Source organism: Daldinia vernicosa, assembly GCF_022497035.1.
Source record: "Daldinia vernicosa strain CBS 139.73 unplaced genomic scaffold F5Y00scaffold_4, whole genome shotgun sequence".
In the NCBI taxonomy this organism is placed as follows: Eukaryota; Fungi; Ascomycota; class Sordariomycetes; order Xylariales; family Hypoxylaceae; genus Daldinia; species Daldinia vernicosa.
The window spans coordinates 997-25,847 of NW_025953920.1; the positions used below are offsets into that span (position 1 = coordinate 997).

Here is a 24,851-nt window from a genome sequence, read left to right on the forward strand (position 1 = left end):
CAGATTTAACGGAGAAAGTAGTCTCACCACCATGTAAGACGTCGCTAGGGATGTTCGATATGCTGCAGGGGGCAAATAACCATAGGTGTGTGCTTCCTTATCTGCGTAATCAGATTTAACGGAGAAAGTAGTCTCACCACCATGTAAGACGTCGCTAGGGATGTTCGATATGCTGCAGGGGGCAAATAACCATAGGTGTGTGCTTCATTATATATTCCTAGAATTTGATTTACATTGACGGACTTAATCACTGCATTGTCCATTTTTGGATTTACCAAACCTATTGATTAGGTATTCATTCCAAATGGTTTAGCTACTCGTGAGAAATACGATGCAAAGAATTGCTAACATATTAAGTAGGGTTGGTTATCCTCAGCTAAACCGACTTAAATCTAAACCTGTATCAGGAGACCAGAATCCAACTACATGGACAGGACAAGAACTTTCCGCTAGGCGAATACACACAGTAACAAGGTATTCAGATAACTTGGTAAAGGGTCACTACGACTTCATTCCGTCCAAGTTTGAGATAAAGGGAAAGGGGGTAGGGGAATCCCCACCGGCACCTTGCCTATCTAGAAGAAGGGGTAGTTCAGTCTCTACCGAAGAGTACTTTAACGTGAGAAAGGAACAGCTTATGAACGAGATTATGCTTGAGATAACTCATTGGCTGCGATCTGGATTTGACACAGCCTGTAAAGCTGCTAGCGGACACATCCCGGAGTCTAAAAGCCCTCCACCAGTCGAGCGAAGCCAGGGGCAAGACACCAGCCAGACTAATGTAGCCAAGAAGAGGAAATATAGTAATAAGGGAAGCGATGGTGGCGAGGAGGATGATAACGGAAGTGGTCAAGATCAGCGACCTATAAAAAAGGGCGTCGATGGCAAGAAGCACCAAAAACAGATGTTCGCTTGCCCGTATTTCAAGCACAACCCAAGCAAATACAAGGAATGGAGAACATACCCCGGCCCTGGATGGCTCGACGTACATCGAGTCAAGTGCGATCCTCCCCTCTTCTCCCTTTTCCTTGTGGATATTGTATGGGTACCTACCTAGCTAATACATCGCAGAGAGCATCTGTATCGACGACATCGTCAACCGTCTTTTCGGTGCGGACGCTGCTGGGAACCTTTTGAGAGTGAAGGGAGTTATCTGGATCACCAGAGAATGATAGAGCCATGTGCCTTGAAAGACAAAGAACTGATAGAATGGTTTGATAACAGCCAGGAGAAGCAGCTCAAGCTACGGAAAAGTACAAGTGATATGAGCGAGACAGAGAAATGGCGAACGGTCTTCTCGATATTATTCCCAGATGTTCGAAAAGAAGACATCCCAACTCCCTGTTAGTATTAGCACGCAAAATTCAACCACGAGACTAACCACAGGCGGCAGTCTATGATTATGATCACGTCGCAAAGATAGTGCCCAACCAGCTAGAACAGTTGGCGGCATGCGAGGAGTATATCCTCCGGGAAATACCTTTGCGTTTGCAGCAAAGATTACGACCGGAGCTTGACAGAGACTTTAACACCGTCGAGGAAAGCTTAAAGAGAACAGCAACATATTGCGTTAGGGGCCTCTTGGTAGATGCGTTTCGCGAATTTCGTCAGATACAACAATGTAAGATGATTCCAAGGACAGAATATGAGGATACAGGGATGATAGATGATAGATTTGGTCATACGCTAGTATCACAAGGGAATATATCGCAATGCTGTCAGTCGACTTCAATTGAACAAGCCAGTTCTGTAGGTTTCGATTTTGGCCTTCGAACCATTCGATATTTCCCCCTGGAACAATATGGGATTGTCATTGGGCGAGGGTTTCATAATGGAAGAAATTATAGAACAGCCAGGATGTAAGGAATAGAGAGATTCTATGTAAATAAACCAAACACCTAAATCCCTTGGATATAATAGGTCAAGTACGTCTGAATAGTCTATAAATACCCACGAATCTATTTATGATGTGAAGTAGACCATCTATTATACCTACGTAGCGGCAAATTACGATATGAAGGCCTGTGTCTGATGTTATAGGTATTGTGTACCTAGGTAGTTACAACTTGCGATTGTTCTTTGCCGTTCCGCAGCCGACGCCGGCTCCGAATGACGTCGGTTCCGAACACGGACATTATTGTTTCTCTATACATATCGATCTTGTATATATAAATATTAAGAGCTATATATATATTTATTCCCGCCAGTATCAACCTAGGAGGGGCCTAGGACAACCCGTCTTAGAGAAATTTCTGCATTTAAGAAAAAAAAAAATAAGTGACGTCGTCATGACCGAAGCGCCCGGCGAAAAGACAGCGGAGCGACATGGCGGCTTGGACTCCCCCGATGGTAACTCGCCCGACGCCGAGTCGACTACCGTACGAAATGGTAACGTTGCCGAGAATAAAGAAAGCCGTTCCGCTGGCGAGATTCTTGGTAACCATGAGCCGGAGATTTATTCCGTCTTTTCTCCCCGGACGAAGGTCTTCCTCGTCCTCATGACCGTTTTCGCCACGCTGTTCTCGCCCTTCTCTTCTTTTATATACTTACCTGCTATCACGCCCATCGCAGAATCATACGGCCGCTCCATTGCTGAAATCAATCTCACCGTAACCCTATATCAGGTTATGCAAGCTGTTGCGCCGCTATTCCTCGGCGATCTTAGCGATCAGGTCGGCCGCCGTCCCGTTTACATGCTCACCTTTGCTATCTACTTGGGCGCCAACATCGCGCTGGCTTTGCAGAATAACTACGCGGCTCTGATGGTACTGCGAGCCTTGCAGAGCACCGGTAGTAGCGCTACCGTTGCTATTGGCAGTGCTGTCATGGCCGACTTCACCACGAGCGCCGACAGGGGTGGCTACATCACAGCTGTGCAAGCGAGCGTTATGTTTGCGCCTGCTCTAGCTCCTGTTTTAGGCGGAATATTAACCCAGTTCCTTGGTTGGCGTTCGACGTTTTGGTTTCTCGTCATTGCCGCCGGCGTGTTTCTGCTTATCTACATACCGTTTGTTCCCGAGGTGGGTTTACCCCTGAGCGCCACTAGGTATGTGTGAGCTAAGCTAACATGATCGTAGACCGCTCGTAATATAGTTGGGAATGGATCCATTCCCCCACCACGACTGAACATGTCTTTTGCATCTGCTTACCGATGGCGCAAGAAGCGCCGCGGCGTTGAATCGCAGTCCGGCGGTTCAACTTTACCGCAACCGAAGAAGATTCCGAGGAAGATCCCCGTACCCAATGTGCTTGCCGCGGTGCTTATAATCTTCGAGAAAGACGTCGGCTCCCTCATGCTCTTCATGTCCTTGTTCGTAATGGCTAACTACGCCATGCTGGTTCCTCTACAAGACGTCATCCGCCGCCAGTATAATTTCAACGACCTACAGGTTGGGCTATGCTACATCCCCTATGCAGTGGGGTCAGTCTTCGGGGCGACCGTCGTTGGTAAACTACTAAACTGGAACTATACGCGGGTTGCCAAAAGCATTGGTGTGTCGCCGGATCGCAAACGAGGCGACGATATGCGTAAATTCCCAATTGAGAGGGCTCGACTGGACCTGATGTGGCCGTGGACAATTCTAGCTGTAGCTATGATTATAGCATGGGGATGGGTCGTCAATTCAGGAACCAGCCTCGCTGCACCCCTGGTAGTCCTGTTCTTTGGTGGTGCTGGTTTAAGCGGGCCTGTGAGCATCTTGACAACATTGCTAGTCGATCTCTATCCCATGAACCCCGGACGAGTCTCTTCTACGTTCAACTTAACGCGCGCCGCACTTAGCGCCGTCGGGACTGCCGTAGTGCAGTACATTATTGATGCGTGGGGTTATGGTTTCACGTACCTTTTCATGGGTTGTATTGTGTTGGCGGCAAGTCCGTGCATTATAATAGTAAGGAAATGGGGTCCCAAGTGGCGAGAGGAGAGATACCAGCGCTTTGAAAAGAAAGGGAGTTTATGATTGACGGAACTTCGTACGGTGGGCTTATAAAAGGAGATGCGTTTTAGGACACAGGGTTCCGCTATTGGAATAGCTAGTAACAACGTATTTTATCGTAGAGCTAGATAGTAGATAGAGGGTTTAAAGGCTTTCACATTAATACCCATATAGGCTCAAACCTCCCGATTAGTCCCCCGAAGTCTCTTATGTCATGCCGCAAATCTGAAATAGGTAGATGTCTTTTGACATATATACCTAGAGTTTGTGCTGTTGCTTAAACAAGTCCCTTGACCTTCTTAAATAATAAAGCACCATACGATTCCTGTTCAAGGCTTCCAGGCCAGAGTTACTGTTCATACAACTTCAAGGCTATATTTTTCCCTATCCTACAGCTCGTTTCCATCGTACATAGGAAGTTATTATCGATATCAAAAAGACTTGGTTCAAGTTTCACTTTGCCAGACGAAGAATTAATTTCACCACTAACAAAACGCCTACGGTTCCAAGATTGCGAGTCAATCCTGAGAGCAGACGCATCCCTTGCCATTTTGCGGATAGTTTCTCGTGATAGAGGTTGGTGGGAATTAACTTGATAGACGTTGGCTAACTGGCTGCATTCGTTTTCACTATCCATACTCATATATATTTGAAGTAATATTGTCACACGTGTAATGTCAGCCTTTTTGTCGACGTGTGTCGAATTTTCAGTTGTCAGGACGGATAAATCAATCTCGCCAAACTCCAGACCGATTACCCCTAGATCAGACTCCCTTTAATACAACGCCTGGTTTAAATCACAACTTAGCACGTGATATTAGGCGCTATTCACTCTTATTTACCTGGTAGTTTAGCACGTTACGCATATTCCATATTCCACAAGATTCCAACGGATAGATTAGGTACTCCTTCAATTATTTCTTCACAATACAGCCTCACTAGGTACTCATTCGTCCATACACGAAGTTGAATTAATATGCCAATTACCTCCGTATCTTGCGTCCTATGTGGCGCCCCAGTGGAAGATATATTTCATTCCGTTACCTGGTTGCAAAAGTTTCGCGTCGGTGAGTATCCCAATGGCCCTTCGAAATGTCCTCAATTAATCATTTATAACTATAGTATATACTATCTTGCAAAATTGGAACGAGGCCCGTCTCTCGGGGATTGGAGAACGACGACAGTTCGAGGATGTTATCCCTTTAGACGATTCTGTCGATGAAGGTCTCCCTGGTATTAACTATGAAGAGCCCGAAATTGGGATACGTCTCATGGTCACAAAATTTGGTGGCCGGTATCCACCAAATCCCCCTCTGGTACCGCAACCTGCATGGGGCTTTCCTTTTCACACCTCATGCTTAGAAATTCTATCCGTTGCATGTCCTGAATATGGGAGTTGTCTAGATCTCCAGGCCATTTTTGATCTTTGTAGGTCGCAGCCATACAAACACGGTCCCCTCGACTGGGGCCATGACTATGAAGGTCTTATTGGTCCTCCTAAGGATGTCGACTTATTCTGTCCTGGCGAGGAGCTTGACTTAGCCCTGGCTAACCTTAAAACGGACGTATACACACATGATCCTCTGAATATTCCCCAACTACGCCATCTATTCACTGACAGCATTAATTTGCATGTTCGGAATGACGCGAGTGTCACTAACGAGACGCCTGCTATTTATCATACCGGGGGCGACCCTCTAAATGGGCTACCAACCGAAATCTTACATATGATTCTTATTTGGATGGATTCGAGAGACGTAGCTAATCTTAGGTTAGCCTCACCAGTATATGCGTCTCTTGTATTACCAGATAGATTTTGGCTCTCCCGTTTCTGGGAAGGGAGAGAATTTGAATACGTCTTCGAGGCGAACATGATTCGTTCAGCTGGTAGAGACTGGCGACAACTCTTCCAAAGAGTAAAATTGTTAGCAAGCCTACCAAGTATGGCAAATAGGAGACGAGTTTGGTCCTTAGCGCGTCATCTCTGTGGCCTCATCAATCGTAGACGGAGCTATAACTCATGCAATGGCGAAAAGATCAGTACGCTATTCGAACCTGATGGCATACCGGATAGTGGTCGCTGGGTCACTGCAGGTCCTACCCTCTACGCCCCGACAGAGCAATACAGGTCTGGGGCCAGGTCGCTGTATGAGAGAAGGGTCACCCTGGAAGCTACTTCGAAAAGTATCTACGTGTCGACGGTCAAAATTAAGAACAAAAGATATGTTTCCGGGATTCGAATTGTCTATAACAACGATCAGAGCGCTCTCTTCGGGTACTGCAATGCTGATGATGGGGCCAATGTTACTTGGGGGGAACACCAACAGCCGATAACATTGATTGGGTTTCACGTCGCCTTCGATAGCAAAGGAATTCGGGGCATTCGAATATTATCTAGCGTAGCCGGGCTCTCGTATTGGATAGGAGATTGGTATGAACTCTCTCAGAGGATACTTGTTCTACCTACTCACTTGCCGCCCCAATATCTCAAAGGAGGATTCGATGTGGGTTTTTCTAGTCCCGGATATAATATATCTTGTCTAACAATTACTATAGGCTTTGAAATTAGTCTCACTGTCTATCTCGGATGGCGAGGATACATCACCGCCCTCCCCTTCAACCCTCCATCATCAACATTCGAGCTTACGAGAGACTGCGATATGGCATGGCGAAATCCCTCATAAGGAATTATCCTTTCTCGGCCCCCACAATACACTTCTAAAGGACTACAGAGACAGCCTACCTTTTTCCCTTCTAATTTTTGGGGGAGTAGATGGAACACAGCTCCCTTATCTAATTAGGATAACAGTCTGGGTTGTCGACAATACAGAACTTGGTCTGTACGCCGACCGCACCCATATTTGGGGTATTGAATTCTCTTTTAGTCGTCCTATTGATGGCAAATCCTCTATCTTACTTGGCCAAATCCCCGATGAAAGGTTACCCAACTCGGAGATTTATCATATGGATCTTGAGTCGGGTCTTGATGAACGTATTACGGGCTTGGAAGCATTTTATGAGGACCCCACTTATGTATTTGGCCTGAAGGTAAGCAGTTGACATAGTCCACTGGATAAGATCCGTTCAGACAAAATGGTGGGCGTTTGCTAATAATATTCAAGTTTTATACCAACCGCGGCCGCGCTATTGAATTTCCCCCTTCTTGCACCGACCAGCTGCCTAGTGACGAATATTTCTCTGATATACTTAAACCAGAGGACGGGACCATTGTTGGCGTATATGCCGTATTGGTAAGCCTACCTAACTGCTACGCCCCGTACATTATTCGTATTCTTTAACTAATAGCTATACCACCTAAAAGAAACATAACGACGTGTTTAGGTCCATAGGGGTGGCATATATTCCTTATGATTGATATCTACATGATAGGTGCTTAAGGCTTAAGTACCTACCTATTTGATGAAGCTCGGTTGATAGGAGAGGGTATTGAAAAAGATGCCTGTGTCTTTCTATATTACGTCTTTGCTCGCCTATCCATCAATAGGAAGCGTTTCTGAGATCCCCGCAAAATGAAAAATTCCCGTTTCAAATCCGACATGGATATAACTGTCGCTTGGGATAACACTAGGCTTCGTAAAGCTATTACCCCTGAGCTAATGCATGAAATTGCAAGGATCACCGGCATAGAATGGGGGGCTGAATAATCCGTAGATGAGTGATATCTGAGTGCATCGTGCATCTTTCCCCCTGTAGCGAACTGTAGATGTTGCAGTTAAGGGGCACATTTACAACTCTTCGTTCTCGAAGAAAATCGAACTGCCGTTAATAGGCTATCACTCCAGACGGGACGTTAAGTCGTATATAAGAAGCATGTTATCTGTTACCCCTCACGCCGTATCTCGTCAGGATGAGAGAAGCCAAGGTTTCGTTGGGACGAGACAGGGGAGAAACCCTGCTGGTGTCACATAGCCGTGATATGTAGGTACAGAAAGACCTCGAGCTTTGCCGTGATGAGATAGGCTTTGGCCGATCTTGGTTCTTGTTCTCATACGCTAAGTTAGTCAAGGGTCGCCAAGGTATGGTAGGATCCTGTGGAGGTGGGTATCGTTCAACGATACTATGTAGTATGTAGTATGTAGATAAAAAAGCTGCGACGCCTCAGCATCGAAATTATTTACCCTGGACGTTTGTTCTCTTGGCCGTCTCTTCTTATTGAATATCTTCACTCAACTACTCGCTCATTCTACTCTACCACGTTAATTACCCCTCGTCACTTTCATCGCAGGCCGAAGAAAACGAACCATACACTCCTTTACGTGGAAATAAAATATCAATACCTATTCAAAATGCAGTTCAAGGCCCTCGCCATCGCCCTCTTCGCCGCCGCGGTCACCGCCGAGAGTGTACAAGAGCTTGTCTCGCAGATTCCGTCTTGCGCGAAGCCATGCTTAGACAGCGCCTCAACCAAGATCGGCTGCTCGACCACAGATAACAAGTGTCAGTGTAGCAAGATCGATGACCTCACTCAGGAGGCTATTACCTGCGTGTCGACGTCTTGTAATGCCGATGACTTAGCCAGTATGTTTACCCCTTGGCTTGGAACGTTCTGAATCCTAGTTACCAAGTGCTTCTGTGGCAAGAAGAACACAGTGATTAATAGAGAAACAGAGACGACAAAGCTTTCCGGGGAGATCTGCGCAAACGTCGCAGTTGCCGCCGGTGGTGCTGCTGTTTCTTCGGTCATATCGAGTGCTAGCGCTGCTGCCACATCTGCGATCGGCTCTGTTGTCTTCGGCTCGGCTACCGATGCGGCTTCGACCCCAACTGCGACCCCCGGAGCCGGTAACCGGGCCGTTGCCGGTCTCGGGTTTGCTGCGGCTATGGCTGCTTTAGCTCTATAAATGGTTGGCACAGCATAGTGTGGTTAATAGTAAACTTCTTTTATGCAACATTTGAATGGTCTTCGGATCATGTGTATACTTAGATCGATAAGAGCAGTCGGGGAGGCTTAAAAGTCAATTGATATTCTGTAATCGTCTTTGATGTTTATTCTTCCAAGGCCGAGTCTAAGCATATAAATCCGGATCTGTATGATACACGATCAGCTACATTTATCGTAAGATTGAAGGTCTAGAGTATAGATGCGGTATAAATCACGCGAGGCCAAATCTACCAAGAGCCCCATCTTCACCGCTGTCAAATTGGCTATGCAAACCATCTAGCGCCGCGAAGTGCGCTGCAAACTCGTAACCTTTCTTGCGCAATTCTTCCGTTTTCTTCCAATCCCAACCACCATGTCCGTCCTTTGCTTCGGCTTCGCTGACGACATGGCCAGTGATGAGATGAGATGGCGGGGCCATCCCGTTCTCCGTAGTAGCCCAACCATCAGGCCGCTCTGGCAGCATTCCACTGGCATCGATAAGGACAGCGGGGTGTACTGTTAATCGTCCGATCTTGAATACATACTTGCTGATAGCCGTAGCATGTATTTTCTTCTCCCAATCCTGGGGCTCCCCATTGTCTTTCCTTGTCGCGCCGAAGTTTCCCTCGTCCCAAGACCGCGGTTTGACGGCGCCATGCTCAACGAAATGCGTTACGATGTAAAGCCATTTACGATCCCAACTGAGAACACGGGACCACATCTCGTATTTTTGATATGGTTGTAGCTCTTTCTTGAAGCTACATTGCACGGCTCCAAGCATAACGCCGAATTTGCCCTTGGCTGGTTTCGAGGGGTCTGACGGATCCATCACCAGACGTGTTGAGGTATTATTAGCGAGTTCGCGGCAGCCGCGAGCGAATAAGTGTGCAACTAATTGAGAACGGCTGACGTCAAGGTCGGCGAAGTAGGTCGAGTTGGACTTGTGGATATTATAATCGACTTCGAGCAGCGAGACATGAGACGGCGTAATTATTGGGTGGAAGAGTTGGTCGGGAGTGTGTGTATGAAAGCGCCTAAAACCTAGGTGCGTTATCATGGCGCTGAAAACGCGGAACTGGGAGCATTTCTGTTAGTAAATGCCTTTTCTTAGATATAGGACGGTTGGCCCAGGGGTTACATACAGTCCACACAAAAGGCAGGCTTTTCCAGTTAACAAGCACGACTACTAGAGCCACGGCACGACTTGTCCTACCAGGGCCTGTAAAGAAAGACTGAAGCATTGCCAGTACGTTCCCTTTGTAGACACCATAAGCGACAGCCGGTACGAGTATCGGTCCAGCGACCCCCAGCACCCTACTAGCCGCGACGGCAGACGCCATGATGTTTATTTTTTAGGTATTCCGTTCGATCCTGATATTCTACTACTCGTAATAGTAGCCGCCAGCTGCTTCCGAAGGAACCCGAGGAGTAGTATGATTATAGCGATTCCCCAGAGAGGTAAAGCTCGCAGATGGCAGAGGATCGTGTTTGTACACTTCGCGATGAGGCTGGTATTATTCGATGGGAACGGCATTCGATTCAGTAGATAATTCGATACTAATAAGGCTCCATTCTTCGCCAATTCTTATATATACAGAAGAAGAAGAAAAGAGAAAAAAAAAGAAAAAGGTGAAGCAGCTAACCTAGAAAATACCAAGGATAAAAGATAACATGTTAGTTGCGATGACGAAGTAGTGGAGACCAGCTGAATTGAGGCTTGATTTCAGCTTCTGCCTCTGTTCCGAGCTTTAACCGAACCCCTGAATTAGGTACGTACCATCTACCCCTGACAAGTGCCGAGGAGCCTTGAGTCTTGACATCTGCTACAAGATTAATCCGTAGTTAGTAGATTATATATCTGCGTTGACCTTGTTCTTTTTTATCTCCTCCAATCGAGCTGCTTCTTGTGTCTCTAACCCCGTCTTGTGGATTTTGTGTTCCCTAGACAATACTTGTTTACTGATAAGCAAGCTCAGAAACATTCCAACAACTCCAAGCGCAGTATAAAAAATCCATTCAGCTCGTAGGCTTTCGTTATATACCCCAACTACCACCTGTCTTTCATCAAGGGGCAGAGTTGGGATAATATTCAGTGCACCGGAGGCTTCGCCCCCGATTACTTGTGTGGCTTTGTCGGATGGGAGAGCTGCGATAATCTCTCCTGACTGTGCCGCCATACGATTCTGAAAAATAACTCCTCCGAAAACAACCGACATAGCCGTCGCGATGTCACGCATGAAAAGTAGTGTCGCCGCTGCACTTGCAATGTCTGCAGGCTTTGTAAGACTGAACACGGCCACAATAGGGGCTTGGAAAATGGGACCGATACCAACACCTGCTATAATCTGGTAGATAATGATGCGTGGCCACGAAGGATAATCCTGGAGGTTTATATAGAGACCAGTGCCTAGGATCATCAAGACAAACCCCAAGTATATTTGCGGTCGGTATCTACCCGACCTGCTGATGTAGACACCTGCCAGGCTCGATACGACGCACAGTGTAACAGCAACCGGTAGGAGATAAACACCCGACATGATCGGGCTCGCACCGAGGACGGCCTGGAAGTAAAGGGGGAGATAGTAAAGGTGTGCGATAAAGATTGCGCCGTGGATGTATGCAATTCCGAATGAGGCAATATTAGAAGTCGACCGGAAAAGCCTGAGCGGAGTAATTGGGTATTTGGCCACTTTCCACTCGATGAGGATATACAGGCCAACCGTCACAACTCCGAAGATGATAAGGCAGATTACGGTGGGAGAGTTCCATGGCTCAGCCGCCCCCCCGTAACCAATCCCTAGTAGGAACATCACGGTGGCACCTACAATCGTTATTGTGCCGAGCCAGTCCATTGCCAGGAGACCCTCGATGATGGGAGTCTTAGGCGTATGGACCTTGAGAAAGAAGATCACGAATACGCCAGCCAGGCCAGCGATTGGTACTTTTGGTAAATTAGCCTGGGCGCCTTCACGACGATTTCGTATAGAACTTACAGTTAATCCAAAAGCACCATCTCCAAGATACGAATTCAGCAAAAGCACCACCGACGACAGGGCCTAGGCCACATGCCAATCCCCAAGTCACACCTAGTACACCATAATACTTGCTTCGATCACTACCGCACGGTTAGCTTAATTATCAACCGGATGCGGAGTAGGATATACCGAGGACTGAAAACATCTCCTACGATGGTTATCGATAATCCTAATATCCCCCCACCACCAATTCCCTGTATTACTCTGCCTGCGATGAGCGTATTTATGTTATTTGCAAGCGCTCCGATGAGAGAGCCGACGAGGAACACGATGATGGCCGCGAGTAGAATAGGTTTCCGACCGAAGATGTCACTAATTTTACCCCAGGGTGGAGTGGAAGCTGCGAGACGAATTTGTGAGATGCCAACTCCTAACTCATGAAGACGAAATCATCCAAGCTTATGACGTACCAGCTGCTGGAAGTAGATATGCTGTTCCTATCCAAGCATACTCTAGTTCTGTGGCTTGGAAGGACTTGGCTATGGTCGGTACCGCAGTTGCGACAATCGTCTAACGGGCAAGTTAATTTTTCTAAACTTTCCAATGAGGTTTTTACAGTAGGTAATTTCATACCTGCTCGATGGCAGCAATGAAGGTAGACACCTTTTAGAATATCAGCGATCCCACTTGCTTAACTCACTCAGGTAAGGGGGCTCTTACTGCTAGAGATAGAACGAGGAAGAATGCGGCTGTAGGACTAAGTTGCTCGTCGGGCTCCCCATCTTTCTCCTCAGATGCTAGTACTTGATCATTTTGGGTTGCAGCAAGATCTGAAATTGGTAAATCTTCTCTGTTGCTCATTTTTGTGATGTCCGGTATAAGATCTAAGGCTAGTATATCTCATAGGCCAATGTAAGGAGGATCAAGATATTATATCACATAGAAATCTACTAACACAACTAGATATAAGTACCTACTTATGTCTTTAGCTAGGTACCTCTTTTATTATACTCTTCGGTGGGATCCCGGGTTAAGGGGGGATTACCAACCGCCGAAGAGACCCACTATCTTCCGAACATTTGTGGGACTACCGAATTCTAGCCAGGAACTACCGAAGACTTAGAGCAATGCATATTAATAAGCGAGAGTTGAACTTCTTAGTGATTCCAACCTTAGTTTTCGGCCGAAGAATTGCTGTTATGTTAAAAGGTAATTATCGAATTTTATATTATGACGATACCATTATCTACCTACTTAATAATTCGAAGATATATCTACAGAGCGGGACCTCACCAATGATCATTATCAAAAACTTAAGCAAGCTACGTAAAGTTGGATAAGGCGGATTGTATTAGGATAGCTATCTATGTGGTAGCTATCCGAATATTGTCATGCTCTCATTGTGATGAAGTGGGCCGCTCTATGATGGATTACATACCTGGTAACTTTTCACTCTAGAGTTCTTTGGGCTAGAACAAAATCCACCCATTTCTCCTCGAAATCACCTAATCTCAAGCTTCGTCACAGCTTATTAGTCTCCCTGAATGGCCAAATACATACAGACCAAAGTCTGATGAGTGCTTTAATATTGACTTGTCCTAAATCCCTAGGTACCCAATCTATACTATTTCATTCCTACCTAGATACCTCCCATCTTAATAGTAGGTAGTTTTCGGGTGGATCTTAGTATGCCCGACCCCATTCAACGATCCGCGTGCGATAGATGTCACGGACAGAAGCTAAGGTGCATGAGAAGTGCGTCTGGAGGTGCCTGTATCCGTTGTACTAGAGCGAAGGCGGCCTGTACCTGGAGCCCATCGCTTCGCAGTAAAAAGGGGTTGAAGCCCGAGGCGATGAATGGCCTTTACGATGACCGGAACAATTCTGTCAATAGAGAGGATAATCTCGACCCGGTCAAAATTAATGGAAATAGTCTTCCTCGCTCTACTCCTGCGGTAGCCGGTCCTATTTGCCAACTTTCTCTTCCCGATATGAATTTTAGCCTTGGAAACGACCTCTTCCAGTGCGACTCGGCGTTATGGCAGACACCCCTTATCACAGGCTCCACCTCTAGCTCTTCGCCCACTCTTGTCACATCTACAAGCCCGTCTTTATCACAGATACCATCACAGGATGCTTCCAATACTTGGCAAGATCGATTCAATCAGGAGTGGGCCATGCTATCTGCCGAACAGCAATCTCCTCCTAAGAATGATAGTCCGGCGGAAAAGCAAGGTCCCTTGCGGGATAATATGCGGGGGCCTCCTTGCTTGCCGCTGGATATTATCCAGAGCCTCTCCGATTTGAATGTCGAAACATTCTCACTTTCTTCTGCTATTCCTAAACCTCCAGTCTCTACGTCACAGCCACTGAGTTGGAAGGACAAGGACTTCGCCATAGACAGAACATTCCAATTATCACAGAGGTTTATAGAGGTGCTTGATAAGTTATATCCCCGTCAGCTAGGAAGTTCAGCTCAGGATCCTATCATTTCTCCTATCCGTGAGTCTAGCACCAGTCGACTTGCTTCATTCGATCACGCATCTTTTCTATTAGTTCTCTCATGCTATCAGAGGCTAATCGGAATTTATAATGACATCTTCGGCAACATGCAAGCTTGCTTGGACCGCTCCTCGGTCACGGCACCCGAGGATTATGTTCGAATGCCCGATGTGAAGGTCGGATCCTTCTCCCTACCAAACTCTTCAGCCCTTCAAATCACTCTGGTATTACAGCTAGCTAGACATCTCCTGCAGCGGATGAGTTTCATCATCAAAATCCTTAATCCATCCCCAATTACTGATGACAATGACACAAACGATTTAATGGCACCAACCTTCAAGGCGGTTACCGCTAGAGAGACTGATTTGATCGAGAGAATAAATCTCTTGAGGAGCACACTTGTCTCGTTAGATATCTTATAAGCTGGTAGAGGTATCGCGTTATATAACCCTCTCTTACGACTATCCGAGTTACCTCTTCCATGGAAAGCACGAGGAAGTATCCTATCTCCTCAAGGAGAAGGTGTTTTTTTCTCTTTATCTTAAACTACGTAAGAAATTAGAGGAATACTTAAGTCCTGAAATTTCATCAATTATCATCCGCAAGTAACGGTAGTTATGCGCAACAATCTATCACAAGTCCTTCAAACCCATTCTCGGCACAAATCAATCGATAGAGCCTACCTAGCAAATACAACAGTACGTAATGAAAGTTGGCCTAATTTTCGCAATAATGGCCGACTATCAGCATCTACCTATCCATCACACATTATTAGGGCAGCTGTTTGATGAAGTTCAAATATATTGACCATCAGTTCTGATTTAATAGTAAAAAAAATAACATAATATGATCTGGACCTCGTGCCGAATAAATCCTTTGAGGGTTAAGCTTAATCTTACCCTGGAAGGCTTGATCCTACCGGCAGCGACAAGGTACCTATATAAGCTTAAGGTAGAATGCTGACATGCGCCGGGCCGAGAGTTAAACTATGCCGATCCAATGAAGGAGGTCAGATCTGACAGAAATTATAGTTCGTACACCAAAGACGGGGGTTTGCATCCTTCTTGTGGCGTTATGCGAACCTAAGGACTGGTAGAACTGGACCGTGATACTGAAGATCTAACTAGGTAAGATCTAACTAAGAGTTATGGCGGTTATATGCCGATGAGGCTGAACTTGTGGAACGTACTTGGGGGCCATTTTCACCCTTGAAATGTCTAGAATGAACTTGAGCTATGACTTGTGTACCGTGGATTCTGACGATTAGGTATATTTTAAAAACAGATATTGTATATGTAGGTAGGAGCCCTTATTCTAACGCACTGTATGGCACTACTATTCCAAAGTACATCGTTAGTATGGGATGGTTAATTTGTTCCTTAACATTTTGATGGCCACCGGAAAGACTGGCTTCGGGAATTCAGTGGCTGAACAACATGGTATTTGTGACTCTTTGACGAGACCTAAGTAAAGTTAACCAACATCGCTTTGTATGGCATCCATCTTCGTTTAACAATGCCCTGGAACAGTTTAGGGGGTATTGACTGAGAAAGGAGAGATGCACCATATGATTAAGACTTTGAGATGGCGGCGTTTTACTGACTGTATGCACGAAAATATCAGAGCTGACAGTTTAAAGCTAGTTACAGGTAAGAAGTTTCTAGTCCTGAAGATGTGGAAGTTAAGGCTCCATAGATCGTCTTGTGTGTTTTCATCGTAGAATGCCAGTCCACGATGCTGGTTTAAAGCTTATTAAAATCATCACCTACTTATCTCATCATATATCATTGCCTTGCATCATACTTACTACCCTCACCTATTTATAATCGTCAAGCTATGGCCCAGAAGACTGGTAGCATGTCCCGTCAAGCTTTATCAGACCTATTAGTGTGCTGGACCAAGATGTTGGTGAGAGTCGGGCCGTCTTGGCGACCCTCGCTACTCCTGCGTCAACGGACATGGGATAAATGCTTCCCCACTACGGCTTGAGAGGGATCGAAGCGACTGGACTGGTTTCTCAGACCCCCAACGTCCGAGCACTTATGTACCGCAAAAAGTTTCGTGCCCTGCTTCCCCTCCAAATTTCAGCTTTAGACAAAGATACATTCTGGGTCGCATTATTGCGTACCGCATGAAAGTAACCCATCTTACCTTGGGCGGGTAAGTAGCACGTGGTCCTGTGTAGGTCTCCCGAATTCGTATTTAAAAGGCTAGCTCAGTTGTTACGTACTTCGTAGGTAGGTAGTATTAGGATCGTTAGTGGCCTCGGGTCAAGTCAATCCTTCGGATGAATGAGGAGGTGACGAATTTCCTAAGTTGTGTCGCGGTTTTGGAACATTGAAAGACACGGTCTTAGTTATTATTCTACTAATTTCTAACCTACTTGTCTGCTTGTTGGCTAGAAATACCTTACTGTAGTAGGTATTATGTAGCGCACTATGTACTTGTGTAGACATTTCAATCTGTTTAAACCGGCCAGTGACATCGTAAGGAACCGGGCTCTTCAGATACCCTTGCTCCAGCTACCTTGTATAGTGTACATGCGGCAACCTCCACGATCCACACTGATCCATCCGTATTTCATGTGTATGGGTACTCCTCCACGGTCTGACTAGCATTAGTTCCATGTAGTTCCCGCCTTCATCGGCGTAGATCCCTAGGTCCCCTGCATCCTTAGTCCCTTCGTGACCAGCTCTAACTCTCTGAGCGGGAAAATGAGGAGATTATCATAGAGAATGTGGCTGTCGAGACTAAAGGAGGGTAGCAGAGATAAAAATAAGTAAGAAAAAAACATTTCCAACAGACGCATGGAATATTAGAGGCTACCTATGAACTGGCCCCATTGGCTATGCAGTGCAACACATATATTCTCATATAGATGATCTTGTCGCAATACTGTTCCTCAAATAAGCTAATGGGGCCAACTGCCGCGGATATCCATGGTTCGATCGCAAATCTGCGCCTCCCGTCAGCATCGTTAGAGCCAGCGGTTGGGCCGCTTGGCATTTCCACTCCCTCCTCTATGGTATTTATCCTAGAAAATACGCACGGAGCGCGCGCGAATCAAGGCCACTTTCTTTCCCCAGGTCTTTTCAAACTCCATAGCTCATAACCTTTAATACACATCGTCGCGCGGGAAACCCTGGGGCTTCCTCAGCCCTACCAATGTCCGGCCCGCTGATATTCTTCGACGGTCTATCCTGAGATATATATTATCTCACGTCCCATAGGGCGGCCGGTGTCTGGTTCTTGAAGATGCCGTCGGTTTTCCGTCGCGCCGCTGCGAATGCCGCGCCCTCGCCGCCAACTGGGATCATCGTCACAGATTCGGACAAGAACCCTATCCTACAGATGATCACTTGGTTGCTGATCGCGTTGACCTCACTTATGCTTTGCTTCCGCTTCTTGACCAAGTTTTTCCTGAAAAAGAATCAACGGTTTGGATGGGAAGAGGCGCTCATCGCTTTGGCATTTGTACGTTACCCTTGTGTCTTAACGAGAAGATGGCTTTCAGGTGGATTAACATCGTGATAATCAGTTCGCTGGTATTGGAGAATCCGTGACGCTCCTCGTCCCCGAAGGAAAGATATTCGGAAAAGCGCGGAGTCTCATTACCGACGATGAATTCACAGCAGGTCTTAAAGTATGCATCTATCTTGAAACGTGTCGACTTGATATCGAAGCTGATTGCGCATATTCAGGTACAATACGCCGGGCAATTGTTGTATATCCTCGCCCTCGGACTTGCGAAGCTTTCGGTCTGCATAGGATTATCTGACTTATCCCCGGAAACGGGACACCGTCGCCTCACATCTGTCTTCGTTATTACCGTCATAATCTGGTCGTTAGTAGCTTTCATTGGGACGGCTTTTCAGTGCGGGAGCCATGGTCCTTGGGAAGGCGGCGAGATTAGCTGTATTGACAGGGTGAGAGAAAAGTTCATAGGCGCTATAGAATTTATATTGTGGACTTGTTGCTAATAAGCCATATAGATAGCATTCTTGGAATATGTGGACATCACCAACATTCTAACGGATGCTTCACTCATAGCCCTTCCAGCAATCGTCATATATCCTCTCAAACTTCCGGCTATGACACGAATCATAGCTCTTAGCTTCTTCTCTGTGAGAATATTGTTAGTCTCACTCACTCATCTCTTACGGCCTTCGTTTGCGCATCTCTAACAAATTCCAAGTGCTATTGCAGCAACGGTTTGTCAGCTCATCTATCTTCCCCGCCTCGCCGAAGACGATTATACGCTCCGGGGATTTCCATACTACCTTAGCATGCAATTCGTCCAATTCGCAAGCATATCAGCCGCCTGCGCTGCCTACTTCTGGCCCTTCCTCCGATCGCTACGAAGCGGATTCATATCAGCCAACAACAGAGCATTGACTTCCGACTTCGCCCTCGCCAAGCTGCGTGTGACTCCTCCCAGCGGCGCAAATACATCTGACCTAGGGTCAGGGGGCTCCTCTCAAAATAGAGATCGAAGTAACTACATCAAAATCACCACCGACAACACCGTAACTACGGCTGCGAGACCGCATGAGCAACCACGACAAGAGCATTTCGGAAGCGAGAGATATTTGAGAGATTGGTGATAGGAGCAAGGAAGCAACTATATGACATTAATTCTGAATTAATACGGGCAATTTTATTGCACGAATCGCCATGATCGGATCTAGAGGCAGCATGGGTGGAACCATAAGGTATTGTCATAATCCGAGGTGTCAGCTGGATCGAGCGGAAGGATCCGAATTAAAGGGTGCACGATCACCCCGCCCGCGTCCTATCCGCCTAAGTCGTACCAGTCACATATAGGCATAGGAATTCTTCGAAAGCAAGGTATTACGTTGCTAAGTCGCCCAGGCGGCCTGTTGATGATATATACTACAGATTGCAGCGGCCCTATATCCAGTCAGAAATGTCGGCTCCCGAGACGTTTAGAGGCACAAGAGTGTTGTTAGACGTATTGTCTAAAACTAGAAACTTCTTGCTAAGACAAATGGACGAGGAATACGCCCTAGGCATAGCCTGCTGCCTACACATATCTACCTACGCACGGTAGTCTCCAAGCTAGACTTTTCATAGGCCTTCCATGTTCTTAACCCAACTACAGTCCCTGGCATGGGAACACCGAGTATCAGAGTCGATCAAAGGGTCCGGGATCGTGTATTCCCGAAAGGCGATAAGTCATATACGGGAAATTATTCTCCCTGGAGGCAGACAGTGCCCCGGAATATCGGGTGAATAGGGAGATTCTCGTCAATAACCAGGGGCCCAACCCACACCTCGAGCACAACCTCAGCGATGGATGATAACCCTACTATGATAGTAGGTAGGTGCCTAATAATGAAGGAATCGCATGTAGGCCAATTTCTAGGCTAACTGGTACCTTGTATATAAATGTCAACTGCTTAATGATGAAATAATAGTAGCATCAACTATAAACCGCCAATCTCAACGGAAAGCATTGAACCTATAGAAGAAATGAAAGTTGCGAAACTGTCTTCTTGGTAAATGCGAACCCCTTTGGCGTAGTTATCCATGATAATCTGGGTTTGCCCAGTGCCACGCGATCCAGCCTAGTAGTAGCATAGAGTCTGTATTTCCATGCAATGCTTACGGCTCTTTCCATCATGATTACGTATAATCCTAAAAGGAGGTAACAAGATGGAGAGACCCGAATATTTCCTCGGTCTGCTATCGAACGATCCGGGTCACATATGACCGCGATTATGCAACTCCAAAACTCTTGTGTTATTTATATCCCCGTAGCTAACGGCCCGCGGCCATTGCCGAACGTATACATCTCCGCCTTATGGTTTTCCGACTACGTGATATACCAATATAGGTAGGTAACTACTTATTCGGACTACGGCATAGCCCTGCGTTAAGTGGGTGGTTTAACTAGGACACGTGCAGTTGTACGCGATCACATACCACGCATATCGTATGGCTTTCGTACAACCACAGTAGCACTCTCGGTTCCGACAAGAGGGTAATCTGGGGTAAGCAGTCTGAATATGTAACGATTTCAATTCTCACGTCGTAGCTATTTCTGAGCTATTGCCTAGAAAGGTGGCCTTGTGATGAGGCGAGCGTACACTGGGAAAGCAGCACTACTGTTGCGCAAAGGACTATGAACTTATCTTTGATGCGAAGCTTACCTGGAAATGATATTTATTTTCGGTGAAATTCCCCTACTATACCGACTGTTACCATAGTTTGGGACGTAGGGACGTAGGTAGAGCTTGCTATCACTTCTTTTGTGGGATTCTCTCGCAATTATCGTCTGAAAGCTCTCGTAGTCTTTGGATATTTGGAGCATAAACAATTAATCACGAAGGACCACATTTAAAGACATCCAATAAAAAGTTAATAAAATTATCAAAAACCCTAACGGGATACTAGCATCGTGACTACTGAGGATTAGATAGTTAAGTGATATGCCCATGTCTCATAACTCCAGCACAAATTGCGTAGAGGGGGGCTGGTTCATTGCAAGTATCGGGCGTATATTTACCAGTTCAATCTACATCTGGCGACTCCAAGTTAAAGTCTTGAGTGACTTCCATCTTCTCTTCACTCTTTTGCTTATTATGCTTTGCGTCCAACTCTGAAGGGTCTTCCTTGGATTCGGTACCCTCTGAGCCCCCACCAGAGGGCTCCTCCTTCTTAGACGGCTTGACACGCATCTCTACCCGCAAGAGTTGTATATCTAGTACTAGAGTGTCACTCTTTACTTTTGACTTTAGATTATCCTCATCGACGTCAAAGTACAATGCCCAAAAATCGCCCTCCTTGACGGCCAGGAAACCTTCCCAACCGGAAAATGTCAACCTGCGGTCCTGTCGAGAGCAATCAAATGGCCCGGGCCAGTTGGGTTGTGCCGATGGACGAGTACCAAACTTGATCTCATACGTGTTTCTATCGATGTATATCCAATTCATAATCGGTGGCTCGTCGCAGATCGTCGACACGAGGCCAGAGTACTTGGAATCAGGGTACGGAAGGAAATATCCAGCAAACGGGTGGCCGAAGGCCTGGTCATAGTCGGTTCCCGTATCAATGTATAGCTATTGGAGACTTGTTAGCTTAAGTATGCTTTGTTGAAAGTGGCTTGGAAGCTGTTCACCTTGTCACCAGACAGGACTACACGCCTCCCTTCAAGTATGGGGCTGTATTGAGATGACTTAGGGCACCGTACTATCAGATTATTCTTTCTACTTCGGTGTTCCTTCCTCTTGGAATCCGATTGAATCTGTCGAATTGCTTCGGAAGTGCCTACGACGGCAGAGAAAGCGACGAGAAATGTGAGGGATTGCGACATAGTTGCTATTCTGATCGAGCGTTTCACGGCGTTAAACAAAATTCAACTGAACGCGGGGTATATATGCTCTCGTTGAGCTCATATCTACGTTCGTGGATAGCCGAGATGGTAGCCCTGCTGGTAGGACCTGAGTATCTGTGCGAGGCGATACAGCAGATCTCCTAATGATCTTTGCCCGCCCACGGAAGTATTGATACCCAACCGCTATGCTACTCGGGAGTAACCTGAGCTGGATTCATGTGCTCGGTACGCTAATGATGCATCTTGCGTTGAAAAGAAAAGAGATATAGCGAAATACTGGTATTAGACATCATCGAAGATTTCCGGACTTGCCTCCGTTTCCTCCGTCTCGTTACAGAACGGCCTCGACAGTGAACTGTCATGCATTGCAGGTGCCGAAGTGTAACTCACAAAGCCCATTTTCTCTTGAATCGTATGATTAGTACGCATACACGGTCTTCTCCATGTTAAGGCAGACCTATCTTCTCGTCGAAATTACGAATAGAGCATCTATGATACGACGCCCAACACGTTAGGATCTCATGAGGCTTGGATGACTTTACGGAGGTGAGTTCGCACAACACTCGTCATAGTTTAGAATCTGACCGATATACGATGATCTTGTAGCTCACCTTGTAGTCATTACAGCCTGCGGCTATACATATTTGCGACCTTCAAAGGGTTAAAGATGTGTATAAAGGCTTCTTCCGGTCTCTTATGACGAGTAATATCTAGCTTGAAGAAACAGACAGTTTACAGCTCTTAGAAGAGGACTTCGACAGCCTAGAATATTTGCCTGGCAGCAATTAGTTTACCCTCTACCTGATCACAACGCCCTCCGCTCTATTCGTGTCGTGAAGACTTACTCAGTGAACTTCTTAATATCTACCACGTTTGGTAATAATACGTATCCCTGTCAAAAAGGGATAGAGCAAGTTCCTCCTAAATCACGAGTTAACTTCCTAGCGGCTAACAATTCCTAAGAATCGACCGCTAAGAACTACAGAGAATCATCATGTCTTCGTCAGTGATCCCAACCTGTACAGCAAGTATCTTTGGGTTAACATTTATTCGTTCATAGGACTGGAGGTACCGTCACCACTGGTGGACATGCCAGCAGTGTTGGAAATGCCAACACTGGTGGAAATTCGTTCGCTGGAGCTTTGAAGCAAAGTCTCCCGATGCCAGGACTATCCGGCAGTGCTAATGGGCCAGTTGGTATGTTATCTATCCTGGAAATCCAGCTATAAGTAAAGTAATACCGGCTATTATTGTGCTAATATTATTACACTAGGAAATCTTCTCAAGGGCCCTGTTGATGAGTCCGGTAAGCTCAAGGATGCTGCTCTCTTGGTCGGAATCAAGCTGGATCTAGAGGCTGAAGTCCATGCTACGGCTAGGGTCCGTGGTGATATTGTGGTTGGGCTATATTGAAGCAGAGTTTGGCAACGAGATATGGCATGGCGACGTTAGAATGGGCTACCGAGTCGCTTGTCAGGGCATCAGATTCTATTATCTTTCGGACTGTCAACACACTTCGGCAGCTTACTTGTCTGTCGTCAGCATACAATTCTGGGCCGTTGGGCCTAAAGGTTTCTTACTCATGACTACTACGTCGCTCGCTTTCACGTTCACTTGAAGTTTCTCAGTCGGTTTACTTCTATGATAGTCCATGTCACTCTTTAATATAATTGTCCAAGTTGTTCACCACGGTTGTGTCATATAATAGCATCTTCCCGAATAACAGTTACGTATTGTGGTGCCGGTACACAAATTAGTCGCCTATAGCGACCCATGACACCCCGCAGGAATATATTACCGTATCATGCCAGCCTTTTACGTTAATTCTAAACCCTTTCGTGTCTACTTCAGTTGGATAGACGGACACCCTGAAGTTTGAGTCTTTAGACACGTCGGCTGACGACATCCCAGTAGTCACCCTTGGTGCTGATTTGAACTCTTTTTCAAAGCAGATTCGCCCTTTGGTATCGTTCGAAGGATATTTCCACGAGCGAGCCTCGCTCGTGTTCCACAAACCGCATTCAACTCGAGGTCCCCGAGCGGATGCCAACGCGGAGAGTTTATCAACCTTTTGCGATAAAGCTGCAAGTTTAGCCGTCAGCTCCGCTACGATATCATTAGACTCTTCGGTCTTTTTCTCGTTGGTTGGCTTTGTGGTACTCGGCTCAGACCCTTCTGCTCTTGTGGTTTCAGAGTTCGACCCGTTGTTGCCGAAAACGTTGACCGTCACCTGAGGGTGGAAGAGAATACGCTTCTTTTCGCCTTGGTTCTTGACATCTTTGCGATGTTCTCCTTGATATAGATCTTCGTGGTCAACTGACACAAACTGATCATCTGCACCCACGGATACGTAGTCGTCAGGCCATGTTAATTGAATCTGCTGCGAAGCAGTTGACGGTGTTGCTTCCTTCTTTTTCCCAAAGGATAAGCCGACCATCTTGTCCATATAAGTCGATAGTAGGTACTAGGAAGGAAGACGTTAGCTTAGATGCTCAAAAGCGCTTCCATAGATTCATATTCTCTCTACGTACCTAGTGTAATTTTTAGTATGAAGTTTAGCTTTGGGTGTGGGTTCCAACTAATCTCTCTGAGGTATGGTGCGGGGAAAGTTGAGCTTAAAAAGAAGCCATGGAAATGCGCAAGGGCCACACCATAAAATATGACCTGTTATTTCGATAACTTTCTTGCACAGACCACTTCCAATAAAGACAAATATCGAGAGATAGCCTTAAAATTCCGAGGCGGGGGAGTAAAGAAACCAAGAAAAGGCAGTGAAGAAAAGGAAGTAATTGTTGTCTCTTCTTATTGGCTCAAATGCCTTTGCCATCCCTGATTGGGTAATACCGTAAATTCGCGGTTGGCAAAACTACGAGCATTAAAGCAAGGCAAGACACAAGAATCAAGTAACATGTTTTTCAGTCTTTGAAAGCTCAAGCATAGCCGCGAGACACAGGCGTTATTCCAGAAAACGTGAAGCTTTGATTCTCTCGCTTTGGAAGATTCCACAGAAGCCTTAATGCTGCTCAGGCCCTCCTTTCGACCTCTGGTTACCTTGCCGCTAGATCATATCGAGACATTTCCAGAAACCATATAGAGGCCCCCGGAACTAGACTCAGAGGACGAGCGGAATGAGACAACGCTGATATGTATTACGAGGTTGGCTTCTTCAAAGAACATCTTACGCTATCACCAAGGTTGCG

General features: G+C 46.2%; 11 protein-coding genes across 11 annotated transcripts; 7 read left to right on the forward strand and 4 right to left on the reverse strand.

The window, feature by feature from the left end:
* Positions 1-649: 649 nt before the first annotated feature.
* On the forward strand, positions 650-1,863 carry F5Y00DRAFT_257675 (uncharacterized protein; the record flags this gene model as incomplete). The annotated part of the gene is made up of 3 exons (XM_048010593.1): positions 650-999; positions 1,072-1,343; positions 1,394-1,863. The coding sequence occupies 3 exons, from the start codon at positions 650-652 to the stop codon at positions 1,861-1,863; spliced, it is 1,092 nt and encodes a 363-aa protein (XP_047868949.1).
* Positions 1,864-2,288: 425 nt separating this feature from the next.
* F5Y00DRAFT_271565 (MFS general substrate transporter) lies at positions 2,289-3,959 on the forward strand (the record flags this gene model as incomplete). Its single annotated transcript, XM_048012818.1, has 2 exons — positions 2,289-3,020; positions 3,078-3,959. 2 exons carry the CDS (start codon positions 2,289-2,291, stop codon positions 3,957-3,959), a joined length of 1,614 nt encoding a protein of 537 aa, XP_047868950.1.
* Positions 3,960-4,911: 952 nt separating this feature from the next.
* Positions 4,912-7,311, forward strand: F5Y00DRAFT_271566 (uncharacterized protein; the record flags this gene model as incomplete). Its single annotated transcript, XM_048012819.1, has 5 exons — positions 4,912-5,002; positions 5,058-6,439; positions 6,492-6,983; positions 7,058-7,186; positions 7,258-7,311. The coding sequence occupies 5 exons, from the start codon at positions 4,912-4,914 to the stop codon at positions 7,309-7,311; spliced, it is 2,148 nt and encodes a 715-aa protein (XP_047868951.1).
* A 931-nt stretch (positions 7,312-8,242) lies between these two features.
* Positions 8,243-8,797, forward strand: F5Y00DRAFT_257678 (uncharacterized protein; the record flags this gene model as incomplete). The annotated part of the gene is made up of 2 exons (XM_048010594.1): positions 8,243-8,474; positions 8,565-8,797. 2 exons carry the CDS (start codon positions 8,243-8,245, stop codon positions 8,795-8,797), a joined length of 465 nt encoding a protein of 154 aa, XP_047868952.1.
* Positions 8,778-10,488, reverse strand: F5Y00DRAFT_130273 (capsule polysaccharide biosynthesis protein). The gene is made up of 2 exons (XM_048004200.1): positions 9,960-10,488; positions 8,778-9,892 (listed from the first exon to the last, which is right to left on the reverse strand). The coding sequence occupies exons 1-2, from the start codon at positions 10,155-10,157 to the stop codon at positions 9,050-9,052; spliced, it is 1,041 nt and encodes a 346-aa protein (XP_047868953.1). The 5' UTR covers positions 10,158-10,488; the 3' UTR covers positions 8,778-9,049.
* A 179-nt stretch (positions 10,489-10,667) lies between these two features.
* On the reverse strand, positions 10,668-12,709 carry F5Y00DRAFT_271568 (MFS general substrate transporter; the record flags this gene model as incomplete). Its single annotated transcript, XM_048012820.1, has 6 exons — positions 12,513-12,709; positions 12,426-12,455; positions 12,263-12,362; positions 11,982-12,192; positions 11,811-11,932; positions 10,668-11,758 (listed from the first exon to the last, which is right to left on the reverse strand). Exons 1-6 carry the CDS (start codon positions 12,651-12,653, stop codon positions 10,668-10,670), a joined length of 1,695 nt encoding a protein of 564 aa, XP_047868954.1. The 5' UTR covers positions 12,654-12,709.
* Positions 12,710-13,296: 587 nt separating this feature from the next.
* Positions 13,297-15,102, forward strand: F5Y00DRAFT_225177 (uncharacterized protein). The gene has a single exon (XM_048006135.1). It carries the CDS (start codon positions 13,481-13,483, stop codon positions 14,714-14,716), a length of 1,236 nt encoding a protein of 411 aa, XP_047868955.1. The 5' UTR covers positions 13,297-13,480; the 3' UTR covers positions 14,717-15,102.
* Positions 15,103-17,425: 2,323 nt separating this feature from the next.
* On the forward strand, positions 17,426-19,147 carry F5Y00DRAFT_130312 (uncharacterized protein). The gene is made up of 5 exons (XM_048004201.1): positions 17,426-17,768; positions 17,833-17,937; positions 17,996-18,220; positions 18,287-18,429; positions 18,490-19,147. Exons 1-5 carry the CDS (start codon positions 17,550-17,552, stop codon positions 18,896-18,898), a joined length of 1,101 nt encoding a protein of 366 aa, XP_047868956.1. The 5' UTR covers positions 17,426-17,549; the 3' UTR covers positions 18,899-19,147.
* Positions 19,148-20,827: 1,680 nt separating this feature from the next.
* On the reverse strand, positions 20,828-21,630 carry F5Y00DRAFT_271570 (uncharacterized protein; the record flags this gene model as incomplete). The annotated part of the gene is made up of 2 exons (XM_048012821.1): positions 20,828-21,376; positions 21,436-21,630. The coding sequence occupies 2 exons, from the start codon at positions 21,628-21,630 to the stop codon at positions 20,828-20,830; spliced, it is 744 nt and encodes a 247-aa protein (XP_047868957.1).
* Positions 21,631-22,243: 613 nt separating this feature from the next.
* F5Y00DRAFT_225179 (uncharacterized protein) lies at positions 22,244-23,303 on the forward strand. The gene is made up of 4 exons (XM_048006136.1): positions 22,244-22,561; positions 22,615-22,653; positions 22,712-22,848; positions 22,925-23,303. The coding sequence occupies exons 2-4, from the start codon at positions 22,646-22,648 to the stop codon at positions 23,062-23,064; spliced, it is 285 nt and encodes a 94-aa protein (XP_047868958.1). The 5' UTR covers positions 22,244-22,561; positions 22,615-22,645; the 3' UTR covers positions 23,065-23,303.
* A 33-nt stretch (positions 23,304-23,336) lies between these two features.
* On the reverse strand, positions 23,337-24,551 carry F5Y00DRAFT_130353 (uncharacterized protein). The gene is made up of 2 exons (XM_048004202.1): positions 24,183-24,551; positions 23,337-24,115 (listed from the first exon to the last, which is right to left on the reverse strand). Exon 2 carries the CDS (start codon positions 24,095-24,097, stop codon positions 23,405-23,407), a length of 693 nt encoding a protein of 230 aa, XP_047868959.1. The 5' UTR covers positions 24,098-24,115; positions 24,183-24,551; the 3' UTR covers positions 23,337-23,404.
* Between the last annotated feature and the right edge of the window lie 300 nt (positions 24,552-24,851).

Excerpts from the sequence above, each read along its gene's own strand:
- F5Y00DRAFT_225179 (XM_048006136.1), top strand. Across the intron at positions 22,849-22,924 it reads CAGTGCTAATGGGCCAGTTG|GAAATCTTCTCAAGGGCCCT; the intron begins GTATGTTATCTA and ends TTATTACACTAG.
- F5Y00DRAFT_225177 (XM_048006135.1), top strand. The coding sequence starts at position 13,481 with ATGCCCGACCCCATTCAACGATCCGCGTGCGATAGATGTCACGGACAG.
- F5Y00DRAFT_130353 (XM_048004202.1), bottom strand. The coding sequence starts at position 24,097 with ATGGACAAGATGGTCGGCTTATCCTTTGGGAAAAAGAAGGAAGCAACA.
- F5Y00DRAFT_130273 (XM_048004200.1), bottom strand. The coding sequence starts at position 10,157 with ATGGCGTCTGCCGTCGCGGCTAGTAGGGTGCTGGGGGTCGCTGGACCG. Across the intron at positions 9,893-9,959 it reads GCCTGCCTTTTGTGTGGACT|TTCCGCGTTTTCAGCGCCAT; the intron begins GTATGTAACCCC and ends AAATGCTCCCAG.
- F5Y00DRAFT_130312 (XM_048004201.1), top strand. The coding sequence starts at position 17,550 with ATGCCGTCGGTTTTCCGTCGCGCCGCTGCGAATGCCGCGCCCTCGCCG. Across the intron at positions 17,938-17,995 it reads AATTCACAGCAGGTCTTAAA|GTACAATACGCCGGGCAATT; the intron begins GTATGCATCTAT and ends GCGCATATTCAG. Across the intron at positions 18,221-18,286 it reads AGATTAGCTGTATTGACAGG|ATAGCATTCTTGGAATATGT; the intron begins GTGAGAGAAAAG and ends TAAGCCATATAG.